Source organism: Macrobrachium rosenbergii, chromosome 4, assembly GCF_040412425.1.
Source record: "Macrobrachium rosenbergii isolate ZJJX-2024 chromosome 4, ASM4041242v1, whole genome shotgun sequence".
NCBI lineage: Eukaryota > Metazoa > Arthropoda > Malacostraca > Decapoda > Palaemonidae > Macrobrachium > Macrobrachium rosenbergii.
This window is the reverse complement of record NC_089744.1, coordinates 26462574-26485260: the sequence shown is the minus strand read 5'-3', so window position 1 is coordinate 26485260 and position 22687 is coordinate 26462574. Positions and strand designations below refer to the sequence as shown.

The 22687-nt window shown below is 39.0% G+C and overlaps 1 protein-coding gene across 6 annotated transcripts in view; it reads right to left on the bottom strand.

Annotated features, from left to right (window-relative positions):
• HisRS (histidine--tRNA ligase) overlaps window positions 1-22687 on the bottom strand; it is a 126880-nt gene that overhangs the window by 989 nt on the left and 103204 nt on the right. For all 6 annotated transcript variants that reach the window (XM_067091783.1, XM_067091774.1, XM_067091810.1 and 3 more), the window contains one exon: window positions 1004-1153. In XM_067091783.1, coding sequence (XP_066947884.1) covers window positions 1004-1153 — 150 coding nt within the window. The remainder of the gene's footprint in view (window positions 1-1003; window positions 1154-22687) is intronic.

Genomic DNA, 22687 nt, shown 5'->3' with positions numbered 1-22687 from the left:
CAAAATTTCACTTCAGAAGATGAATTATTTTTATGTATTTTTGGTGTGTGGCATAAATCAGCACCAAATGATCATAGCAAATGCAGTTGTCCGTTAATAGTGTGGGATCCACTTATGTTTTAAAAACATGCTAATGGTAAATATAACGAATATTAAATCAAAACATGAATTTGGCTTAGAATGCAAAGTGATTTGAAGATATTGTATGTGCCAACAATTTACTTTTGTAAGTAATTTTATATAAAGCATTTGAAATTACACTGATTTTGAGGAATGGTCCTGCAACTAGTCCCAAAACGAGTTAAGGGCCAACTATACTTACCTTGCTGTACTCCGATCTTATTTAATCCCTGTCTTGTACCCAGATCTCATTTAATACCACTTTGAGCCATTTATATGATGCTTTGGAAGTGAATTTTTATATGAACTTTGTACAAGTGCATTCATGTAAGTTTTGGCTGGTGCAAGAGCTTTAAAAACTGAGCTATTTTTTTTTTTTTTTTTTACAACACTGAGAAGTTGCAGTGCACTTGTTGACAAATTTGCTGCCAAGAGCCAAGACATTCCCTGAGATCTTGAAGCATCAGGTTTGTGACCAGTTACAGAGAGCCTTGAACATGGCTTATACAGGTTTATTTCAGAAGAGGTTGAACAAGACTCATTCATCAAGGCACGATTATAACCTTGTACTGTGTTTTAATGCTGAAGATCTTGAGCTAATGCTGCTGTTGATTTACCAGTCAGAAATTCAATGGCACTGAAGGGATTTAACAAGGACCACCTCTCAGGAATCTGAAAGTCTTATTACAAAGGTATGGATAGCCGTAGCTATCTTAGCTACATGGTTGGCTATGATTTGCAAGTCTTGTTTTGTTTATTGTACAAACAAAATTTATTGATTTTGAAAAGTATCAATATCAAATATTCACTGTTACTGTGAACTGTAGAATTCAGTTATCCTGATATATTTTAGAGAATTAACTAAACAAAGATATGGACTTACCTGCAACTGACTCAGAAGTTTGGGATTGTTTTTATAGCTACTTTCAGCTTTAATCCCAGCGCCATGTAAGAGCCCAAGAAGCTTTAGTCGCTCCTGCACCATTCCTTTACATGCTGCCGCAACAAATACTTCGGTTTGTGTGGCACGTATCTGAAAATAAAAAGGTTTACTTTTATTAATAATTCTATTTAACATATTAGGTAACTTTACTTTTCTAGGATATTTTGTGTAATAGAGCTTATACCATCAAAATTTCAGTCAAGATAATATATTTTGTAATATTTAGGAACACTTTAATTGAATGAAAAACTCTATAAAACTATAAAACACTACTCAAGACAAGAACAGTGAGCCCATTACTTAAAAGCCTTTCATTCCTTTTACTGTACCTCCTTTCATATTCTCTTCCATCTTACTTTCCACCCTCTCCTAATAATTGATTCACAGTGCAATTGCGAGGTTTTCCTCCTGTTACACCTTTCAAACCTTTTACTGTCAATTTCTGATTCAGCGCTGAATGACCTCATAGGTCCCAGTACTTGGCCTTTGGCCTAAATTCTATATTCAATTCAATTCATTACTTAAAATAAATGAAACCAGAAATTATTAAAAAATTCCAGACACAGTACATAAATAAATAAAATTAACAAATTACAGAAATCACTTCAAGTACATTAATCACAAAATACATATTTACAAGAACCTGCACATTCAATGGAAATTTATAAGTAAACCCCGGGATTCGCATTCTCACAATTCGCGGACTCAGTGATTCATGGAATTTTCTGTGGAACCTACCTATAAATTATTTGCAGGAAAACTCACTCATTCACGGATTTTTTCGTAGAGCAATATTTTTTTTTTTTTTTCATTACTAAATACTGTACTGTACCTACATCTACATTTTATGATAATGATTTACAGTACTAATTTTCAAATAATATTAAGTTTAATAAGATTAAATAATAAAATTAATCATTCTCTCTCTCTCTCTCTCTGAGATGAGAGAATTTTTAAGCATATGTAATAAATATGTTTACTTGTTTTGTATGATAAATAAATGATTTACTAATTTTCAAATATTAATATTAATGTATTTAACACAAAATACCAATTCATTCAAGAAAATATAGTGAATTGAATTAGTAAGATTTTAGTTCAATATAAATTCTCTCCCTCATCTTTTTCCGAAAGCTTTGGAGTGGGGGGGAAGGGGTTGTAAACTGTCAAATATCTTGACATGCAGACCACAGGGGCAGAAGATGTTGCCACTCGGTAGTCAAATAAATATTGGCACTTGGTGGTCAAATACCCTACGAAGGATACTAAAAAACCTCTCTCTCTCACATCTAATCTAAATTATGTCCTTTGTATTTCATGTCAATCTAAATTATGTCCTTTGTATTTCATGTCTCTCTCTCCCTCTTTCTTTTTCCTTCATAAATCATGAATTTCCATATTTTGATAACTAACGTAAGAATAACTTCTCTCTCTTTCCAAAGTTATTCTCTCTCACTTTGTCATAATATGTAAGAACAAACACCCTCTCTCTCTCTCGCCAAAGGATACTCAGAAAATGAGAGATAGATATACAGAACGGAGAGTGATTGAGAGCGAGAGTATATATCTCTCTGTGTTATTGGCTGGAAGGGTTAGAAGTACATACGTATATATTTTTAAGGGTAAAATGTTTATAATGACTTTGAAATATTAATAATATCATTTCAAAGATTAATACAGTAATGGGGTAATAGTTTAAGGTATATTTGATGTAGGATGCTAGTTTAAGGTACACATTTGGTATCTGAACTTTCAAGATAGGCAGTTATAAGCATTTTTAGAGGGGGGTTGCGTACACATCCTCCCAAAATACAGGGTTTTACTTTAACAAATACTAAAAGTTAACTAAGACAAGCATAAATTCTAATAGAGGCCTGTGTTAACTTTTCCTAGGACTTAATGTTTAAAGACTGTGTACAGTGGGTCCCCGGTCATCGCGGGGGTTAAGGACCACAACCACCCGCGTTAAGCAAAAATCCACTTCAAGTTGGAACACCCCTCTAAAAATGCTTATAACTGCCTGCTTTAATAGTTCAAACACCAAAGACCTCCTCTAAAAATACTTATAACTGCTTATTTTAATATTTCAAACACCAATTATATCTTAAACTATCATCCTAAAATACTTTAATGTCATTTCAAAGTCATCTTACAAAGTTAGCCTTAAAAATATATGTGGCCTACAGTTACTGTATGTGTGAAAACTAATTAAGTTCCCCATACACCGTACAGTATTCAGGCACACCCATTTTCTTTCTTACAGTACTATTCATGCCATCCCATTGTCTTTTACAAGGGAAACATTGGCAATTCACAAGAGAGAGAGAGAGAAATTTAAGATTACGTAAATCATATGGGTACTAACCAATGATCAATGTTGATTGAAGATGATGATAATGGATTAGCTGTGCCCCATATTGTATCAATAACCTTCCTCTTATGTTTTGGCTCCTTCCCAAAATCATAGAAGAAGCAGGGTGTTTAGGAGGCATCTTACAGTGGTATGATCCACAAAGATAAGTTATATGTGTACGTACACACAATTTGAACCTCACTGCAAACACTACACTTTAAGCCTAAGCAGAGAACTGTGTGAAGGTCTGGCCAACTGTGCATTTTTTATTGATTTTGTGTGTTTTGTATAATGATTCTGAAATGACATTACAGTACTGTAAAGTAAAGTGTTTAGGATGAGTTTACAGCATATCTATATGCTGGGTAGTTTGTAGAATGACCTAACTACTGTAGTACTGTACAATACATACATACGAACAAAATGGTAGGCTTGTTTACGTCACATCGATCTACATATCATGTTAGTATTTTTGTGAATGAATACATTTATAATAAAGAAATTATTTACTGTACTGTATTAATTTTCAAATCCAGTACCATACTGTAATATTAATGTAAACACAGCAAAATACAGTAATTGGTACATACTGTAAAGTGTATTTTTTCTTTTGAAAAATGTTCGTCCCAAGCCCAACTCTCACAGTTCGCGAAACAAAGCATCTTTATTTCACTTCATCGCGTTGGTTCAGTATGTTCGCATTTGCGTTGTGTAGTATTCATTGAAGTCTTTTTGTTCTTGTATAAGATGGCTCCAAAACACCCTGCTCCTGCTAAGACTTCTGGCAAAGTGCCTAAAAGACAGAGGAAGGTCATGACACTCCAGCAGAAGGTAGAACTTCTTGATATGTTAAAGCCAAGAAACACCTTTGCGGCAGTAGCCTACCATTACTTGCAGTCTACACTGCACAGCTAATTCATCAGCATCATGCAAACACTGATCACTGTTGAGTACTCATACGATTCACTGTACTGTATTGTATTTTTGTCTTAATCTTAAACTTGAAATGACATTACTGTAAAGTGTTTCAATAATATTCAAGTGTTTGAAATAGTACTATAGTGTTTCAATGATATTAAAGTGTTCCAATATCTGCAAAGTGGTGAATTTTCCGCGATATATTTGGATATACATATAACAGATAAATCCACGAAGTGGCAAATTATCCACAACATATTTGGTGATGTGGTCCACAGAAAAAACCGCGAATAACTGACGCCAAGACTGCTGATCTGCGAGTAAGCCAAAACCCACTTTACAAACTTTCAAATGGCTAACGTACAAAATTTTTTAAGAGAATTCCTGCCTCAGAGTTACAGTTTTGTTTCAACAAACCTGACCACATAATTCTTTTCACTGTTGCTGTAAACCAATGTTGTTGATGTGGATCAGCACTCTACCTTGTTCACGTGTGTTTGTATCCCCATTCTTTATTCATAATTTCTTTTCTCTGCACTCATACATTACCTTCCACAACCATTTTCTCTTCTCATTCATTCATTCACATTATATCTCTTCCTGTAACAAATAAGATACTGATATTATCATGTGCTAATACAAAAAAGCCCACTTTATCATGGTGTGGGGGTGTATGTTGGCCTTCAGTCTACTTTCAGTCTCTAGGCCTTGCTGGGTAGATGGGGATGGGAGGAGGGTATTCACTCTACCTGCCCCCAGTACTTGGTGTACTGCACACTTTTCTTAAAACAGATGACTGGGCAATTATTTTTATTACAATATTCTACTCTCTTGTACAGTGTTATTATTATTATTATTATTATCATTATTATTTTTGGTCTATCACAGCCATCCTATATGACTGGGTGGTTTTTATAGTGTGGGGTTCTGGGTTGCATCCTGCCTCCTTGGGAGTCCATCACTTTTCTCACTATGTGCACTGTTTCTAGTAGCAAACTCTACTGCATGAGTCCTGGAGCTACTTCGGCATCTAGATTTTCCAGATTCATTTTCAGGGATCTTGGGATCGTGCCTAGTGTTCCTATGATTATGGGTACAATTTCCACTGGCACATCCCATATCCTTCTTATTTTGATTTTCAGGTCTTGATACTTATCAATTTTTTCTCTTTCTTTCTCATCTACTCTAGTGTCCCATGGTATTGCCACATCAATGAGTGATACTTTCTTCTTGATTCTGTCAATCAACGTCACGTCTGGTCTACTGGCACATATCACCCTATCTGTTCTGATGCCATAGTCCCAGAGGACCTTTGCCTGATCATTTTCTATCATTCCCTCTGGTTGGGTTCGTACTACTTATTACTGCAAGCTAGCTGGTGTTTCTTGCACAGGCCCCAGTGGAGGGCTTTTGCTACTGAATCATGCCTCTTTTTGTACTAGTTCTGTGCAAGTGCCAGACATTCTCTTGTTATGTTGTTTATGGTCTTGTTTTTCATACTGCACTTCCTGCATACGGGTGAGATGTTATTTCCATCTATTGTTCTTTGAATTTATCTTGTCCTTGGCCTGATCTTGTGCCGCTGTTAGCATTCCTTCTGCTTCCTTCTTGAGTTCTCCACTCTGTAATCATTGCCATGTTTCATCGCTGGCCAGTTCTTTAGTCTGTCTCATGTACTGTCCGTGCATTGGTTTGTTGTGCCATTCCTCTGTTGTTTTTCATTCTCTTGTCTCTGTATATTTCTGGGTCTTCGTCTACTTTTATCAGCCCTTCTTAGCCACTCGTCTTCACTGGTTTTCAGATATTGCCCCAGTGCCCTGCTCTTGATGTTGACACAGTCCTCTACACTTAGTAGCCCTCTCCCTCCTTCCTTTCGTGTTATGTACAGTCTGTCTGTATTTGCTCTTGGGTGTAGTGCTTTGTGTATTGTCATGTGTTTCCTAGTTTTCTGGTCTATGCTGCGGAGTTCAGCCTTCGTCCACTCCACTTCACTACTCCTGCGGTGTATCTGATTACTGGTACTGCCCGTGTTTATGGCTTTCGTCGTGTTTCCGGCGTTGAGTTCTGACTCAAGTATCGCCTTAAGTCTCAGCATATATTCCTTCCTGATCGTGTCCTTCATCTCATGGTGTTTTATATCCTCTCCTTCTATTACTCCCAGGTATTTGTATCCTGTCTCATCTGTGTCTGATGCTATTCACGTCTGGCAGCTTTATCCCTTCAGTCCTTGTTACTTTGCCGTTTTGTATGATGACCAAGGCGCATTTTTCTATTCCAAATGCCATCCTGATGTCCCCATATAAATCCTTAGAGTCTGGATTAGGGTATCTATTTCCTTGATGCTCTTACCATACAGCTTGATGTCGTCCATGAATATCAGATGGCTAATTCTGTTGCCTCCTTTCTTGAGTTGGTACCCATCATCCATCTTCTGCAGCACTTTTGTCATGGGAATCATGGCTACTACAAAGAGTAGTGAGGACAGTGAGTCACCTTGAAAGATCCCTCTCCTGATGTTAACCTCTGCTAGACTTATCCCAGAGCTCAAAAGTACTGTATTCCAGTAGTGCATTATTATTATTATTATTATTATTAGTATTATTATTATTAGTATTAATTATTATTATTATTATTATTATTATTATTATTAGCATTGTCAAAAATAAATCCATATTCACTAGTGCCCATGGAACTAAGTGATTCATACTTAGACTAAGTGTCCCAAAGCTACAAACATATGAAAGAATATTTTACAGCATCCCCTGCATCACTCAAGTCAAAATTAAGGTTAATATTGAGGGTTTATTGCATACCATTCTATGTATAAATGTGACAATTAACTTCTACGATAAGGTTATCTCATAACTTAGGTAATGATGAAGATCTTAAACCTGAATGGCTAAGGGTTAGATTAAGATGGTAGTATGATTTAGTATTTGAAAGAGGAGTGTCTGGTATGCTGATGCTACGGGTCAAAATCAAATAACAGATGAAAGTGAATGTAAATGGTAGGTTACATCAAGTCTAGTACTTTGAAGGGTCATAGCCTAAGCTAGCCCAGTAGATCTTCAATGGATTTCCAGCTAGGCCCCCAAGTGTCTGAAAGTCATGGACCACCACAAAACTACACAAACAGCTATGTTCTCGAACACCACAAGAAAATGTGCATCAGAGGTATGAAGTGACAGCATATTATACATTCATAAACCAACGTACTAAACTGTAATGCAAACCAAAGTTACAATTTGCATGCATTATTTTAAATGCCCATTTCATGCTTACTATTGAAATGGTAAATATAAATCAACAGTTTCCAAAACCTGCAAAAGTAACTCTAAATTCAATAACATCTCCCATCATTAAAGAAAGCACAAGGAGCATATAAAAACAAAATAGGAACCAACATCAGCTACAGCAGAAGGGCAGCAATTAAAGTCAAGGCATAAGATAACTATACTTCTGTACCAAAAGCAGACAAGTGTTTGTGTGTGTGTGTGTGTGTGTGAAATTATCCAGTACTTTCATACATAAAATGTTTAAGGTTAAATGCAAAAGGTAATATTCACACATGAAAATTTCATACATCATATACTTTACCTGCATCTGTCCCAAAAGCAACCCGAAAGCCAACATGGAACATAAGAAGGATGTATATTAATTACAGTAATTATTTAGAAATAACAAAAAATTGGTGACTGCTTGTTTAATAATAAATTACAATAAGTAACAATTAAGTAAAGTAACTAATAATTTAAGCAAGACAAAAAAATGCAGTGGACACACTTGACAATTTTTGTACACAAAGGTTAATTTGCATATTCCTCATTTCCACACACCATTCACTTAACCTAAACAAAAATTCAGTATTCAATATTTTACTATGTAAAAAAAAATAAAAATGAGGAAAAATTAGTATATTACACTATAAATTACATAAGTACTAGATAAATTTCAAAAAGCTAAACCATAAAATATTAGAGTGGAATCCCAACTTACAGAGTACAGAAAGTTGAGTCTATACTCCTGGTAAAGCTTTCCACCAGAAAAAGAAACCCCACATTAACTGAAATTCATACTTTATTATTTTAGTTTAGTCTCCAAATGTAATTCACAGCTTTGACACATCATGTCTTATGAGTGTGGATAATATAAGTCAGAATGAAGATAAGACACAATAGCTCAGGACTTTTCTTAGAATTATACTTGTATCCTTGAACCTGCACTCTTACTGCATTTATATTCCATTTAGGAATCAGCAAGCATAGTAGCAAGATGACTACTGTAAATACCAACTGGTTATGAGATTTGTATCTAATGAACTAATAAGACTATATCTTAAATTTCATGTACTTATAGTTGAACCAAACTATTCAGTCAACATTCTTAACTTATGGAGCTGGTTGCAGTCATATGAAATACAGTGGGTCCCAGCTAGATCGTGGATCAGCAATGGCTCCTTCAGCTAATCATGGGTTTTCCTGTGCAACTTATCCCCAAAGCATATAGAGGGAAATTCACTAATTCATGAATTTTTTCATGAAGTAATATTCACTAATTACTGTATTTCCATTTTATTTTCATGACCAAATACGTTTTTATGGTAAAAAAATATCTACTAATTTTTAAATATTAATATTATTAATTTTTTCATTGTTAAAAGAAATGAATGTATTAATGGAATTATTATTTTTAATTTTGTACATAAAAGTTTATACAGTAATTCATATTTCTATGAGAGAGAGAGAGAGAGAGAGAGAGAGAGAGAGAGAGAGAGAGAGAGAGAGAGAGAGAGAGAGAGAGAGAGAGAGAGAGAGACCTGGTGTTTACAGGTGATGTCTCAGCACAGTAGCTGGGGACGAGACTTGGTTAAACTACCTGGGGAGGCAAGTATAACGTTGTGTTGCATGTGTATGAAATTCGGATTTTAAATATTTTTACGGTGATTAGAGATGAAACATCAACAGTGATAAAATATGAATGTAAACAGCAAAATATCAATAAAATGCTAAATTAAAATCCCGTAAAATCACAAAACAGCTAACTAATGTACATAAACGTCTCAGTTCAACCTCTCTCTCTCTCTCTCTGTGTACATATCCTTTAATGAAAAAACAGCAAAATAATGATAAAATGTCATTCACTTACAGAATCCATTTATACTGTATTATTATACTGATCTACTATCATCGAAATATGTACAAAAAAAATCGTCCCGACATTGGTAATTGCTTTTACTGATGTAAACGTAATTGTTTTTACTGATGTAAACATATGTACATAGATAGGAGTTGCCATATTTTTCACTTTCTCTGATTTACTGTACCGTACTTCATTACAAGTTTAGTTGACTCTATGATTATCACACATATAACAGTACACAAGAGAATACTTTATCACTGTTGATGTTTCATCTCTAATCACCATAAAAATATTTAAAATACAAATTTCATCTGTATGCAACACAAGGTTATACTCGCTTTCCCAGCTAGTTTAACCAAGTCTCGTCCCCAGCTACTGTGCTGAGACATAAATTGTAAACATCAGTTCTCTCTGTCTCTGTCTCTCTTATTGAAATATGAATTACTATATCACATAATTTTATGTACAAAACTAAAAATAATAATTCCATTAATACATTCATTTCTTTTAACAAAGAAAAAATTATTTTCCTAATTCTTTAAGTAGTAGGCTCAATCAGCTGATTCTCAGAACGTGAACATTATAAATATTGGGGCAATTGTTTTTTTTAAACATATTATGATAATATATGATCAATATAAACACAGTATAAATGGATTCTGTAAGTGAAATAATACTTTATTGATATTTTGCTGTGTTTACATTAATATTAATATATGCAAATTAGTAAATCATTATAACATGTATAGTACATACACAAGAGAATATTTTATCATTGCTGATTGTTGACTGCATTTATATACTGTATTTTTTTTTATGCATATCCTCGCATATCATGCGACTTCTTAAGACCTAATTTTGAAGCTACTGTAATTTTAAGGGGGTCGCATCATACATGAAATATAAAATTAGCGTATGTAATATTCACATGTTAGTATCATATAAAATACAAACATAATGAAAATGCATCTTTTCCATGGATCTTTTAAAAGTTGCGCTTTACTTCACTGTATCCAATAATACTGTATGAAGTATTCCCATATTACTATTGTATTGTATTATAAAATACAAACATAGCGATCAATGTTTTGGTTTGGAAATCAGCTGAGGACAATTACAAGTTTATTTCGCCATATTTATCTCAACTCAGAGGGATTTTCTTGCTTCTAGTTAGTGTAAATGAATCTCTAGATACTCTATTTAAATGGCAAAGTTATTTTTCATTATACGAAGCATTTTGAAGTCAAAATACTGTATGACCTAAATATGTCTCGTTGTGAACTGAATTTATTTTTTTTTTTTTCATTAATAGATGGTTTTGGGGTAATTTTTTTATGTAAAAAAAATCATTAGTTTCCATTCGCTATTTTCACTTGATTTCATCATAATAAGAGCTTTACATATTTAACTTTTATCAGCATGTAAACAACAGTAAAATGTCTTTTTTCATGCCCAGTAGTTCTGATTAAAATACTTTTTTCTCCAATTTTATTTAAGGTTGAATTTGATTCATATTGAAGTTAATGGGAGTTTCATCCATGTTGAAGCAATCTAATTTATAGTCATTAGCAGCTTGAACATTATTTTCTCACCTTCAGCTACAACCTGCAGTATATTTAAATTTAGCAGTTTATTTCCTTGCTGATCTTTTTTCCATTCAAATAAGCGTATAATGTAAAAATATATCAGTCCTACTTTACTTAACGTCATTTGTAACATGACTACGGTAATTTTTTACTATAGTATGATGGTTGAAATGCAAGCAAAACAGCTGTTGGCATCTGATTCAGTTGTTCATAGCAAAACAACTGTTTCTCATTCAGCTGTTTACAGCTGTGTGCGTTTACACAATGTGTATAACATTACTAACGATACTTTTATCTTTCTCTTTTACTTTTTTAAACTTATTTAACTAGAAGATGGGATAGATAACAAGATGGAGGAAAAGAGGTTAGTCTATTGTAATTTGGTCTCTCAAAAAAGGAACTTGCATGATACAGTAAACCCCCGTATTCGCGTTCTCACAATTTGCGGACTTACGTATTCATGGATTTCTCTTTGGAACATATCTACCCATTATTTGCGGAAAATTCGCCCATTCGCAGTATTTTTCACTGAGAAATATTCACTACATACTGTATTTTCATCTCATTTTCATGACTAAACGCACTTTTTGTGATAGAACTATTAAAATACTCAGGTAACACAAGTTACGATAATTCACCTTATGATAATTCGATTTTGCAATGGGGTAAGCAATTAATACCAATACGACAATATTATTTATAAAATATTTTTAAATTTTGCGCGGGTGCAGGCAGCAGCATAATCAGGCAGTGAGAGAGATCAAATTACAACAGACAACTTTTCTTCCATCTCTTTACCCCATCTTCTAGTTAAAAAAGTAAAAGAGAATGATAAAATATTGTTAGTAACGTTATACTCTTGTGTAAATGCATACAGTCATAAACAACCGACCAAGAAACTTGTTTTGCTTATAACAGAATCAGATAACAACAGCCACTTACCTGTATTTCAACCATCGTACGGTAATAAACAATTACCGTAGGTTATGGCACAAATGATGTTAAGTAAAATAGGACTGATATGGATAAAAGATTGCAAGGAAATATACTGCTACATTTAAGCTGTAAGTTGTAGCTGAAGCTGAGAAAACAATGTTCAAGCTGCTAATGACTACAGTATACTGTAAATTATCGTGCATCGGCAACATGGATGAAACTCGATCATAATCAAAATGGGAGAGAAAGTATTTTAATCAAAACTACTGGGCATTAAAGAACACAATACTGCTATTTTTATGCCGATAAACGATAAATAAGTAAAACTTGTATTATGATAAAATAAAGTGAAAAAATAGCGAACGGAATCTTGAATTTTTTTTTACACGAAACAAACACCCCCAAACGGCCATTGTCAATCGTCATCTATTAACAAAAATAATGGATATATTAATTTCAGAACAAGACGTATTTTAGTTATATTTAGATTTAAAAACACTTCGTATAATGAAAAATAACCTTACCCCTTATAAATAAAGTATCTAGCCTCTAGAGATTCCTTTACACTAACTAGAAGCATGAAAAGCGCTCTGAACTGAGTTAAATGCAGCGAAATAAACGCCGCGTAAACATTTCCAAACCAAAACAATGATCGCTACGAATGTAATTTTTAATACAAAAGCAATATAAGAATGTATATAATGCAGACTACGCTACCTTGTATATATACAACACACCATAGTGTAGGTTAAGCTAATTCTTGTTTGTTATTCATTTTCACTTTGCATGAACCTCCAGAATTAGCTGATATTAATAATTACTATACCGTGTATGTAAAGAGTATATTTTATAGTGTAGGCTAGGCTACCATATATGTATACAGTACATAGTACCAAATACCCTAGTGTAGGCTAGGCTATGTTTGAGATATGTTTTGGTATTTCTTATGTTTTTTCCAACAAACAATGGTTTTTTTTTTGGAACCTAATCCCATCGTAAGTAGGATAATAGCTGTATAATCATTTTTAGTTTGTTTTGTGAGTGTTTGAACTATCAAAATAGGCAGTTCTAAGTGTTTTTTAGAAGGGTTCTAAGTATTCGCTGGTTTTAGCTATTCGCGGGGAGATGTGGTACGCATCCCCCGTGAATACCGGGCTTTACTGTACATGATATACATAAAAAAAATTTTTAAAGGTGAAAATTTGGGGGTCACATGATGTGCAAGATCGCACATTACATGAGTATATACGCAAAGTGCTGTACAGTATTTAACTCTACTTGTGAATTCCCAAAGTTTCCCCTCTCTGTCTACTTGTGAATTCCCAATGTTTCCCATATCCAATAAAAGAAAACAGGACAGTTCCAATATTGTGAGAGAAAATGGCTGTGCTTGAATGTAGGGGACTTAGAGTTTAGTTTTCACACATAGCTGTAAGCCACATACTGTATTATTAAAGGGTTTTAGGATGGTGTCTGAACTATTAAAATAGGCAGTTATAAGCATTTCTAGAGGGGGGCTCTTTGGAATTTGAACTATTAAAATAGCTGGTTATAAGTATTTTTACAGGGGGATACCAACTTAACGTGGATTTTCGCTTAACGAGGGTGGTTGTGGTCCCTAACCCCAGCAATTAGGGGGACATACTGTAACATCTCTTAGTATATGTTGTCCTGTACTCTACATGATGAAGGTTAGGTGTCCTCATATGTAGAGTACAGGACAACATACACTGAGAGATGTTATTTCATATGACTGCAACCAGCCCCATAAGTTAAGAATGTTGACTCAATAGTCTGGTTCAACTATACATATTGTAATATTTTTTTTTAAACACTAATCCTGCAGTCCAGATACACCACAAGAAAAGATTGCCACCCTCTTAAGAGGGAAAGAATCTGGATATGTAAATTCTAACCTGGGTGCCAAAGTAGGTGGCTTCCTGAGTGATTATGAATAAGAAACACGAATCACAGAGATTAAAAAGGGCTCATCAAGTTGGACAGGAGCCTTATTACTATGATCATGGTTCATAAATTACATAACTTCTTTTATTCCTTTTCCTTTTTTTTTAGGAGGGCAGACACAAATATAATTCATAAGAATGATAGGGCTTATGTAAGGAAAGAATGTGAGATGGGGTGAAGAGAAAGGAGGGGCAGTTATAAACTGGCATTCTGCCAAAATATAGGATATCCAGTAACCAGCCAGTGATTAATGCACCATGTAAAACTAAAAAATGTGCTGGGTAATCTCCACAAAGAATAATTTACTCCTTAAAAGCTACAAATATAGCTGCACCTTTGGTTGGAATTGGAATATAAAATTTCGGCCAATGGCCAAGCACTGGGACCTATGAGCTCATTCAGCACTGGAAGGAAAATTAAGAGTACAGGGAGTTTGAAGGTGTAACAGGAAGGAAACTTCGCAGTTGCACTTTGAAGCAAGTGTTAGGAGAGAGTGGAAAGTTAGATGGAAGAAAGATAATATGAACAGAAGTACAATAAAATGAATCTAGGGTTTGGTGTCTAAGAGGAACATAATTTGAAGACTTCAAGTCAACTATTCTCCTATGCAAAACCTGACATTACCTTCCTAGATTGTCTAAAAAACAGCAACATCTGCTACCTTGGAATAGAGATTTTGAAGAGATCCCGACATTATCACTGACATCGGCTGAAGAATACTCTTAATTTGGCAAGAAAGAGCCTTCTTGTTCAGCTACCTGGTCTGGAGGGTATCTCTAGTGCATCCTCGGAGAAACCTCTCTTTATGAGGAATCGCTAGATAACCACATGTGAAGGCTGAGTTGGTCTAGGTTCTGATCATATTCTTTAGTGCAACTGCTTGGATGGCTTCTTTCACATTGGTAGTTCTCAATGTGTTTACCTGGAGTGACAACATGTCTGGATATCACCCTTGCAGAAACCAAATGGATACAATCATGATCACTATCTATTTGAATGACCTCATCTTGTCTAGAACTAGTCATACTAGGGAGAATGGAGGGAATGCAAACACTACAAGATTGTCCCGGGGGATAATGAAGGGACTGTTTGGCTGCCTGATTCAAGGGTTGAACTAAGGTTTGCCAATGACCACTGCTGGCAGAACTTGGTCCTTTCTGCTTAAAGTCCACAATAACTTGTTTTCTTAGAGCATATCATATGTATGCTGGCCAATAAAGGAGTGTTCTCCCATTGCTGTAATATGTGGCTCCAGCTGTTGGGCTACAGGATTAAGCATATATAAATTGATAGGTTTAATACTAAGGATGGCAGTACTTGGTGGGTCGGTAGGTTTCATATACGCCTATCGATTTCCTCCGCCAAACTCCGTTTCCGGGCGAGATTCTTGGTAAATTGGTAGGTTTCATATACACCTATCGGTTTTTCCTTCGCCAAACTCCGTCTTATATAACTTATTAATAGTTGTTCCTCCGGTGTCTGGGGTCCTAATTTTTCCCCCTCCTGGAGGCCGGCCGCAAGTCTCGTAACTCTTAACGCCTGTTAATTGTTTACGGAGAGTTTTCTGAAGACGTTACGGCCTTCTGTCTCGTTCTCGGACCTGTGAACATCGTCCCGGAGCGATAAGTAGGTGCGGGAATAATTGAGGCAAACCTTTTCCACTTAGCTCGGAATTAGTGAGGCAAACTTTTCCTTTAGGGATTCGTTACCTTCTCATCCCTTTTCGACGGTTCCTGGTCTACCGTCCCTAAAGTGAAGTCAGTAGTAAAAAAAAAAAAAAAAAAAAAAAAAAAAAACCTTTTTCAACCAAGAAGACCCGCTCTGGGGCCCCCTCAAGGACGTCTCGGATCTCTAATCCGGTGCCATCTACGAGTTTGGCCTCGTCTTCTGGAAAGGGACACGGCCCAAGCAAAGCAAGGCGGTTACCCCCTCCTTCCTTTGTTGAAAACTCTTTTTACGGGTCTCCTTATAAGGAGCTCGATTTGAGGGTCATTGTCAACCTATTAAACTAACTATCTACCTCATGGTCCATGCCTTCCCTTTCCCAGGAGCTTAAATCCCAAGAGATTAATCTCAAGACTCATTGTCAATGGATCACCTGTTAAGTCCTGCTCCGTTCCGGAATTCTATAATTCCACCTCTTTTCCCCTCCAGTCTGGGGAATCTTGGTGCCTTCCCTTTATGCTTCCCAGCATGAAGGCACCCTCCTGTCGGGGGTGTGGGCACACGGAGGTTGGTGGAAGGGCATTTCTTCCCTTCCGGTCTGGTATCCTCTTATCCGGGTTTTACCAGACTGTCAGAACGAGCATGGCATCTGTCTGGCAGGATCCATAAGTGAGCCCTCAGCTAGGGGCTGGACACATCGTCTCCCTGAGAACTCTAACGGAGTGGCAGGCGGAGAATTCCAGTTCACGCCAGCTGTGGGGTCTTACCATGCTCTCATTGAGAGCCCTGTTTCTTACCCCTTGTGCTCCGAATGTAGCCCCTCTTATCAACAGGCTTGTTTTGAAAATGTATCGCTGAGGCATTTCCGGGAGACAGATATCACAGATACATTCACAGTGAATCTTCTAACCCCGGACTGCGCCTCTAATTTATTCAGCGTACAGCTCCCTAAGCTTCCGGAGTCAATTTTCGGAAGCTGAAACAAGGTGTAAGTCAGGCTTGCCCATTCTGCCTTGAGCTGAAAAATCTTATGAACAGTTTCACCTGGAGAATTAATCTTTTCCCCAGGTGGGCGTTGTTACGGCCCGTCTGGGGCTACTATTGTTACCCAGAGCCTCCGTTCTCATGGGTGTCTACCCTACGAGCAGAAACGGTCTGATCTTGCCGGGACCTGTCCCAAGTCCGGCAAGAAGTTCATGTAGTTCAAGAGCCCCCCTGCTCAGGCGGTGGTGCAGGCTCTTCAGGTCTCTGCCCCTAGACAGCCGTCAGCTCTCACTCCCAGCCTCCACCTCGATGTGTGCGGGTTCAGCCAACACATCAGCCCCTTGTAACACCCCCGTGTGTCTCTGCCTCCCCCACGTGCCTCCGCCGGAGTTTTCTTTGCTTCATACGAAAACCTAAGGAAAGAATTTTCACTAGACATTTGGCCAGAGGCTCTGACCCTCGGGGTTATCATAGGAGCAGGGAAGCATCCTACTCCTCTCCGAGAAATTGGGATGGCATTCGCTTCACGGGAGGCAATCAAGCCTCCTCCCTGTAGTGTTTCTCATATGGGTGGGAGGCTGTACCGTTTTCAGGGCCACTGGAACTTCAGTTCCTGGGCCCAGAGTATAGTTATCAGGGCCCGGGGTGGAGCTGGACTGTTGTTCCCACCCCCCCCCCCCCCCCCCCAATCAGGTTCAATCAGCCTCCGGCCAGAGTTCTGGGGGTCTTTGTGAATGGCCTGTCAGGCTTTTTCAGTCTGCCAAGGAAGTTCCCTTCCACTGGAAAATTTTTCCGGGCGTGTCCCGTTTGTTTTCCTTATTCATGCGGCAAGTCTCGGTTGCTTACAGTCTTGTGGGTTCGGATCCTACTGCGCCGTGGAGCCGTAACCACCTCTATAGACCTTTCCGATGCTTCCTTTCACATCTTGGTTGCAGAAAGGTCCTATCCCTTCTTGGGATTCAGACTCGGGGAGCAGGCATACCCCTTCAGGTTCATGCCCTCCTCAATGCGGCTCCAGAGTCTTTGCCAGTTTGAACAATACCGTAGTTCAACAGCTCCGGTATTAGGAGGCTATGCTAGCTGCATATCTAGTTGCCTGGCTCATTTGGGCACCCAGCGTCGGGAATTGCCTGAGGGCGCCGGTCATTTTAATCGGTTTCTAGAGTCTTTGGGCTTCTAAGTAACCAGGAAGGAATACCACCTGATTCAGGAGGGTAGCCTTCCGTAGTTATGAATCCAGTGGAAGTGGAAAGAGATAGCAAGGACATCCTATCATTTCATCATCTCAAGCATACCTCTCCCGTGCCCAAGAAAAGGTCCTGGGTTTTCTCCAGTTTGCTTCAGTGACGGTTCTCCTTCTGAAGTCAAAGCTGGAGTTTATGACTGGGGTATGGTGGAGTCAGGGACGTGTCTCCTTGATTCCTCCTGCTTGAATAGTGGCCTCCGGCCTTGCACAACTGTCAAGTGCTTACCGAAGTCAGTTCCTCTCCAGCTTTCCCCTCTGGCCTCAGTATTCCACACCGTCACCTCTCTGGGCGGGTGAGGTGGATATTTTTGGCCCAATGAAGTACATGGTACTTAGTCGGTCACGTTCGGCAGTTCCATATCAACGCTTTGGAGGGCGGTGACAGTCTTCCTGTCCTTGGGAAACTTCTTCCCCCAAGAGGTTTCCTTTTAGGCTGGTTATGAACAAAACAGCAATAGTGCGCTGCGTAAACAAGTGGTTTTGGACTCCGAATTGCTTCGTTCAGGTTATGGTTCATTCTTCTCCATAACCAACAGACGCAGGTGCCTCTGTCTACCACCCTTCTCGTAGGTGTCCAAAAGGTCACTGCTTTTTCCCTATCCAGGGCCTCCCCCCTGGTGTCGGAATAGTCCTTAGATGGAGCGTCATTCAGGTAGTCTTGTGACCTTTTCCTGGGCCTGGAAGTAGGTCTGTTTGCAACCCAATTCAGCCACAAACTATCAAGCTGTCCCGTCTGGTATAAACTCAGCCTCGTCAGCCCCCCTCAAACTCTGATGTCCTGGCTTTGTGGTCTTTGTGAATCTTACAGTTTAGGAGGAAACTGATATTGGTCCTGTTATTACTGTTTTCCTGAAATCAGTTAAGGGATCCTACTCTACTGCAGTATGGTTCTGCAGTTAAGTAACTGGCACTCTTCACATAGTTTTCGAAGCTACAGTACTGATGCGGCCGCATTGGCCTCGAGGAAAGTGTTTTGTTGGAACCAGACTCACAGGCCCTTAACTTTCATCCCTAAGGTCTGTGTTCGTCTAAGAACAGTACTCCGTCCACATTCGGTTTCCTGGTCTTTGAGTAATGTATCAGAGTTAGCTTCGGTAACCAACAATCATCTTGTTCTTACCTTTCCTTGTTAAGGAAGTCCCAAAAATTTTTAATCAGCTTAGCTTCTAGTGTTAGTTTTCCTGTACTGTCTGCCCTGTCTGGCGGAACCAATCAGTTTGGTTTCCCCTCATCAGGGGTAGTGTTGTGAATTCCTCACCCTAACTTTCTATCTACAATTGAAGGTCCTCATTTTCGGTGGTCACCTTGGAAAGTACTCCCCTTTTACAAGGTCTGTTTCTATGTCCAGTTTTCTCCTTGCAGGCTTTTTTTTAGACAGGACCTCGCAATTTTGTCAGGTCCTCTCCTTTAAAAAAGGGGGCACTGTCATTGGGTCTGCTATTAGGCAGGAAGTATTTTCTTAATACAAGCCTATTCAGGTGCTATTCTAAGCTCATGATCTTAGACGGTGACCACTTACATTATTTTCATTACATGAACTTAGAGGACCTTACTAATGTTCAGGGTAGAATTCTCCTAGTTTTCAACGTTTCTATTTAAGTCTTTAATAGCAGAATGATGTTTATTTCTCTGTTACTATTTCACCGGGTGACACGGGACCCCGATCCAGAAAAAAGGATTTTGACAAAGGAAAAATCTATTTCTGGAGAGGGGCCCGTGTCACCCGGTGACCCACCCCTGTTTTTCATTCTCTCCCTCCCTTGATAAACTTCATTCTAGTGAGGTGGGTGCTAACATGGAATGCAACGGAATTACCTAGAAATAAGCGCTGAATGGACTATTTCACCGGGTGACACGGGACCCCGATCCAGAAAAGGTTTTAAGTTGAAAACTTGTATCTGTAACTTAATCTAAATTACCATCAGGACTGTCAAATGTCCCTAATAGGTCCCTACCTAATTTCTGCGTTGCAAAACAGGGATCTTTGCACTCAACCAATGACCAGAGTGAACTAAACTGGTCGAATTAATGGTTCCACCCATGACCCCTGCCACAGTAGACCTCTGTTCTCAATCACTTAATTAGGGTTGGGCTCTTAAATCTCCCTTTGATAAACACCATTTAGATTCTACTTGGCATTTCCTTTCTCAAACCTAGTACAATTATGCTCCCTCATACCCTTTAAAATATCTCACTACAACCTTTATGCATACTGTTTCAAACATGGGGTTTGTGCTTCCTGTAATATAAAACATACCTACTCAATATAAAAAGAATTAAAAGCACAGAATGGAAAAAATCCCTAAAGAATGAAAACAGTATACAGTAATCTACACATCAGAGCTTTAAATTGTAAATACAAAAAAAGTTTTTGGTGAAATTATAAATTTTAAAATTAATTTGTATTTTTCCTACCTATACAGACTTGAAGTCCTTTACATTAGGAATTACTTTCAGCGGAGCTGTAACGGTCGTTAAACTTTTGAACAAGGTGGTTAGGCAGTTAACTAACCTCCAGTAGGCAGGAGTCCCACCTGCCTGGATGTAAACATTCCAATTTGCCTTTCAGCCCAGATGTCAGAGTGATGGGTGGCATGAGGTGGGCATAAAACTGTAGAGGACCTCAGGCTTGTATAGTCATGAAAAATACAAATTACTTTTAAAATTTGTCATTTTTTCCTACACAATATACAAACCCTCGGTCCTGTACATAAGGAAGACTCATTTATTGGAGGGAGGAATCTGAGCGAGTCTCTGAACTGACTGGAGTTCGCCGCACCTGGGTTACTCTTCCTGGTCTATAGAGCGAGGGAGAGAACCGTGTCTCTGACAAATTGAATGGAGTGTAAGAACTGCAAGATCAACTGTCAGACCTCTGGGCCTTTCCGAATGAGTGAGAGAGTTGTAATCTCATACGAAAATAGGCTAGGATGAATCTAAGAGTTGGCGAGTAAGGCAATTACAGGTATTGGGTTTGTCTTATTGTCAGGGTCCCCTTCCTCTCCTTGCTAGAGGAAAGGGTGGGATTGCTTCTATAAAGCTAATGAAAGAAAATAGAACGGGTGCTCAAAGTGACACTTACCTGTATCGGCTGCCAGTTCCAGCAAGTGTCAGCTCAAATCCCACTCTGCCCAAAGAAAGTGAATGAAGGATGGGGAGGAAGGAAGAGGAAGAGAGGCCAGTCACTCACACAAACACTCTAACTTCCATAACTGTAACCCTTAGGCGAGATGCTACCTGTCCTCTTAGAGGAGCCGGGTAAGCTACGTGACTTGAGCTGCCACCACAGGTCCCAAGGAAAAAGTGTCCAAGGATTTGTGGGCAATGTCCCAAAGGTAGAAGGACATAAACGTGTCTACTGTGACCATACCCCCGCCTTCAGTACCTGAGGAACTGACAGATTCTTCCGGAATGCAAGGGACGGACCATGCCCCTGACTTTGTGAGTTCTCGGGTGGAAAGTACCAGTGTCGTCATTGACAGCTGCAGATTATGCTCTCCTGATCGTCTCACGAAGCCAGAAAGAGATCGTGTTCTTGGACACTTCTTTATTGCCTGAGCCAGTACTAACGAAGAGTCGTTGACACTCAGGCCGGAGATGTTCTTGTTGCGAGAGGGAGACCCCTTACGCAGTAAGATGCTGCAGTGAAAGACCCAGGCCTAGGCGAACCAGGTCTGGGTCTGCCTGTTCTGCTTGTTTAGTCGGCAATGACCGCTCCATAGGCAGGTAGAAACGCTTCTGTTGAGGCAGAGTTGAGGGGGGGGAGAAGCTTCTCTGAACAGTTTGATTGAAGCGAATTACCCTATCCAGAGACCATGTTATTCACTTGATCAAGCACCCCTTTAGTAAGTGCGGGCCATGGCAGCCCCACTGAAGCTTTTGGTTCTTTTTTTCGGACCCCAAAAAGATTCGAGGTGTGAAGGACGTTCCACAGAAGCAGCCATGGTCCCTTCTTCAAGATCATTGTGCTGACGAATCAGCAAGATGATCTCCGAAAAGGTCCTCTGTATCTCGAGGGTGTCCATGCCCTGGGGAAGAGGACCCTCGAGTCCTTCCAGGGTGCGGTCCTCCTGATCAACTCTCCCTGCAGGAGGGAGAACCTCGGTAGACTCCTGGGATCCTCCCTCAACCACTTGGGCGTACGGCCGAGTCGGTCCGAGAACAGAACCCGGAGCGTAGGCCTTCATGGTAGAACACTGATAAGAAGCAGCATTCTCGTTGGAGTTCCTCCTGTTCGACTCACAACTCGCGGTGAAACCGCGGGACAGGTGAGGGGGGGACGAGTGCTCCTACCTATCCCTATCCTACTGGAAGAACCAGCAGGAAAGGAAAGTCATGGCAAGGAACTGTCCCAAGGAGAGCGTAGAGGTTCATGAGAACACACCCTTACACTTTCCTCCAGCGAGCAGGGTCAATCATGCGAATGTGAAGAGGGCTGGCTGGAGTCCAGTGCTTGGGTGCCGTCAGACGTGAACTTGTGCAATCCTCCCAACGCGCTCCAGTCTTCTTCAAGGCGGTAACCTCCTGATGAGAAGAAGCCTGTACAAAGGACCTCCTCACTGTGTCAGGAACCTGTCCGAGCACTTGAAGCAGTACTGGCAGGCAGTGTCAAAGCACCTGCATGCTTTGGCACTTTCTCCCATGCTGTGCCTAAACCAGACTGGGGAGCTGACTCTCCGGTGCTGGTTTGGGGTAATCAAGATTCTGTGGAGACTCAACTACTTGGAGTGACTCAATCTTGTTGAGCACCCGATACTCCCAAATTTCGTACAGAACCATCAACGGGAGCGGTCTCCACCTGAGTGTCCAAAGAAACTCAGGAAGAGACAACT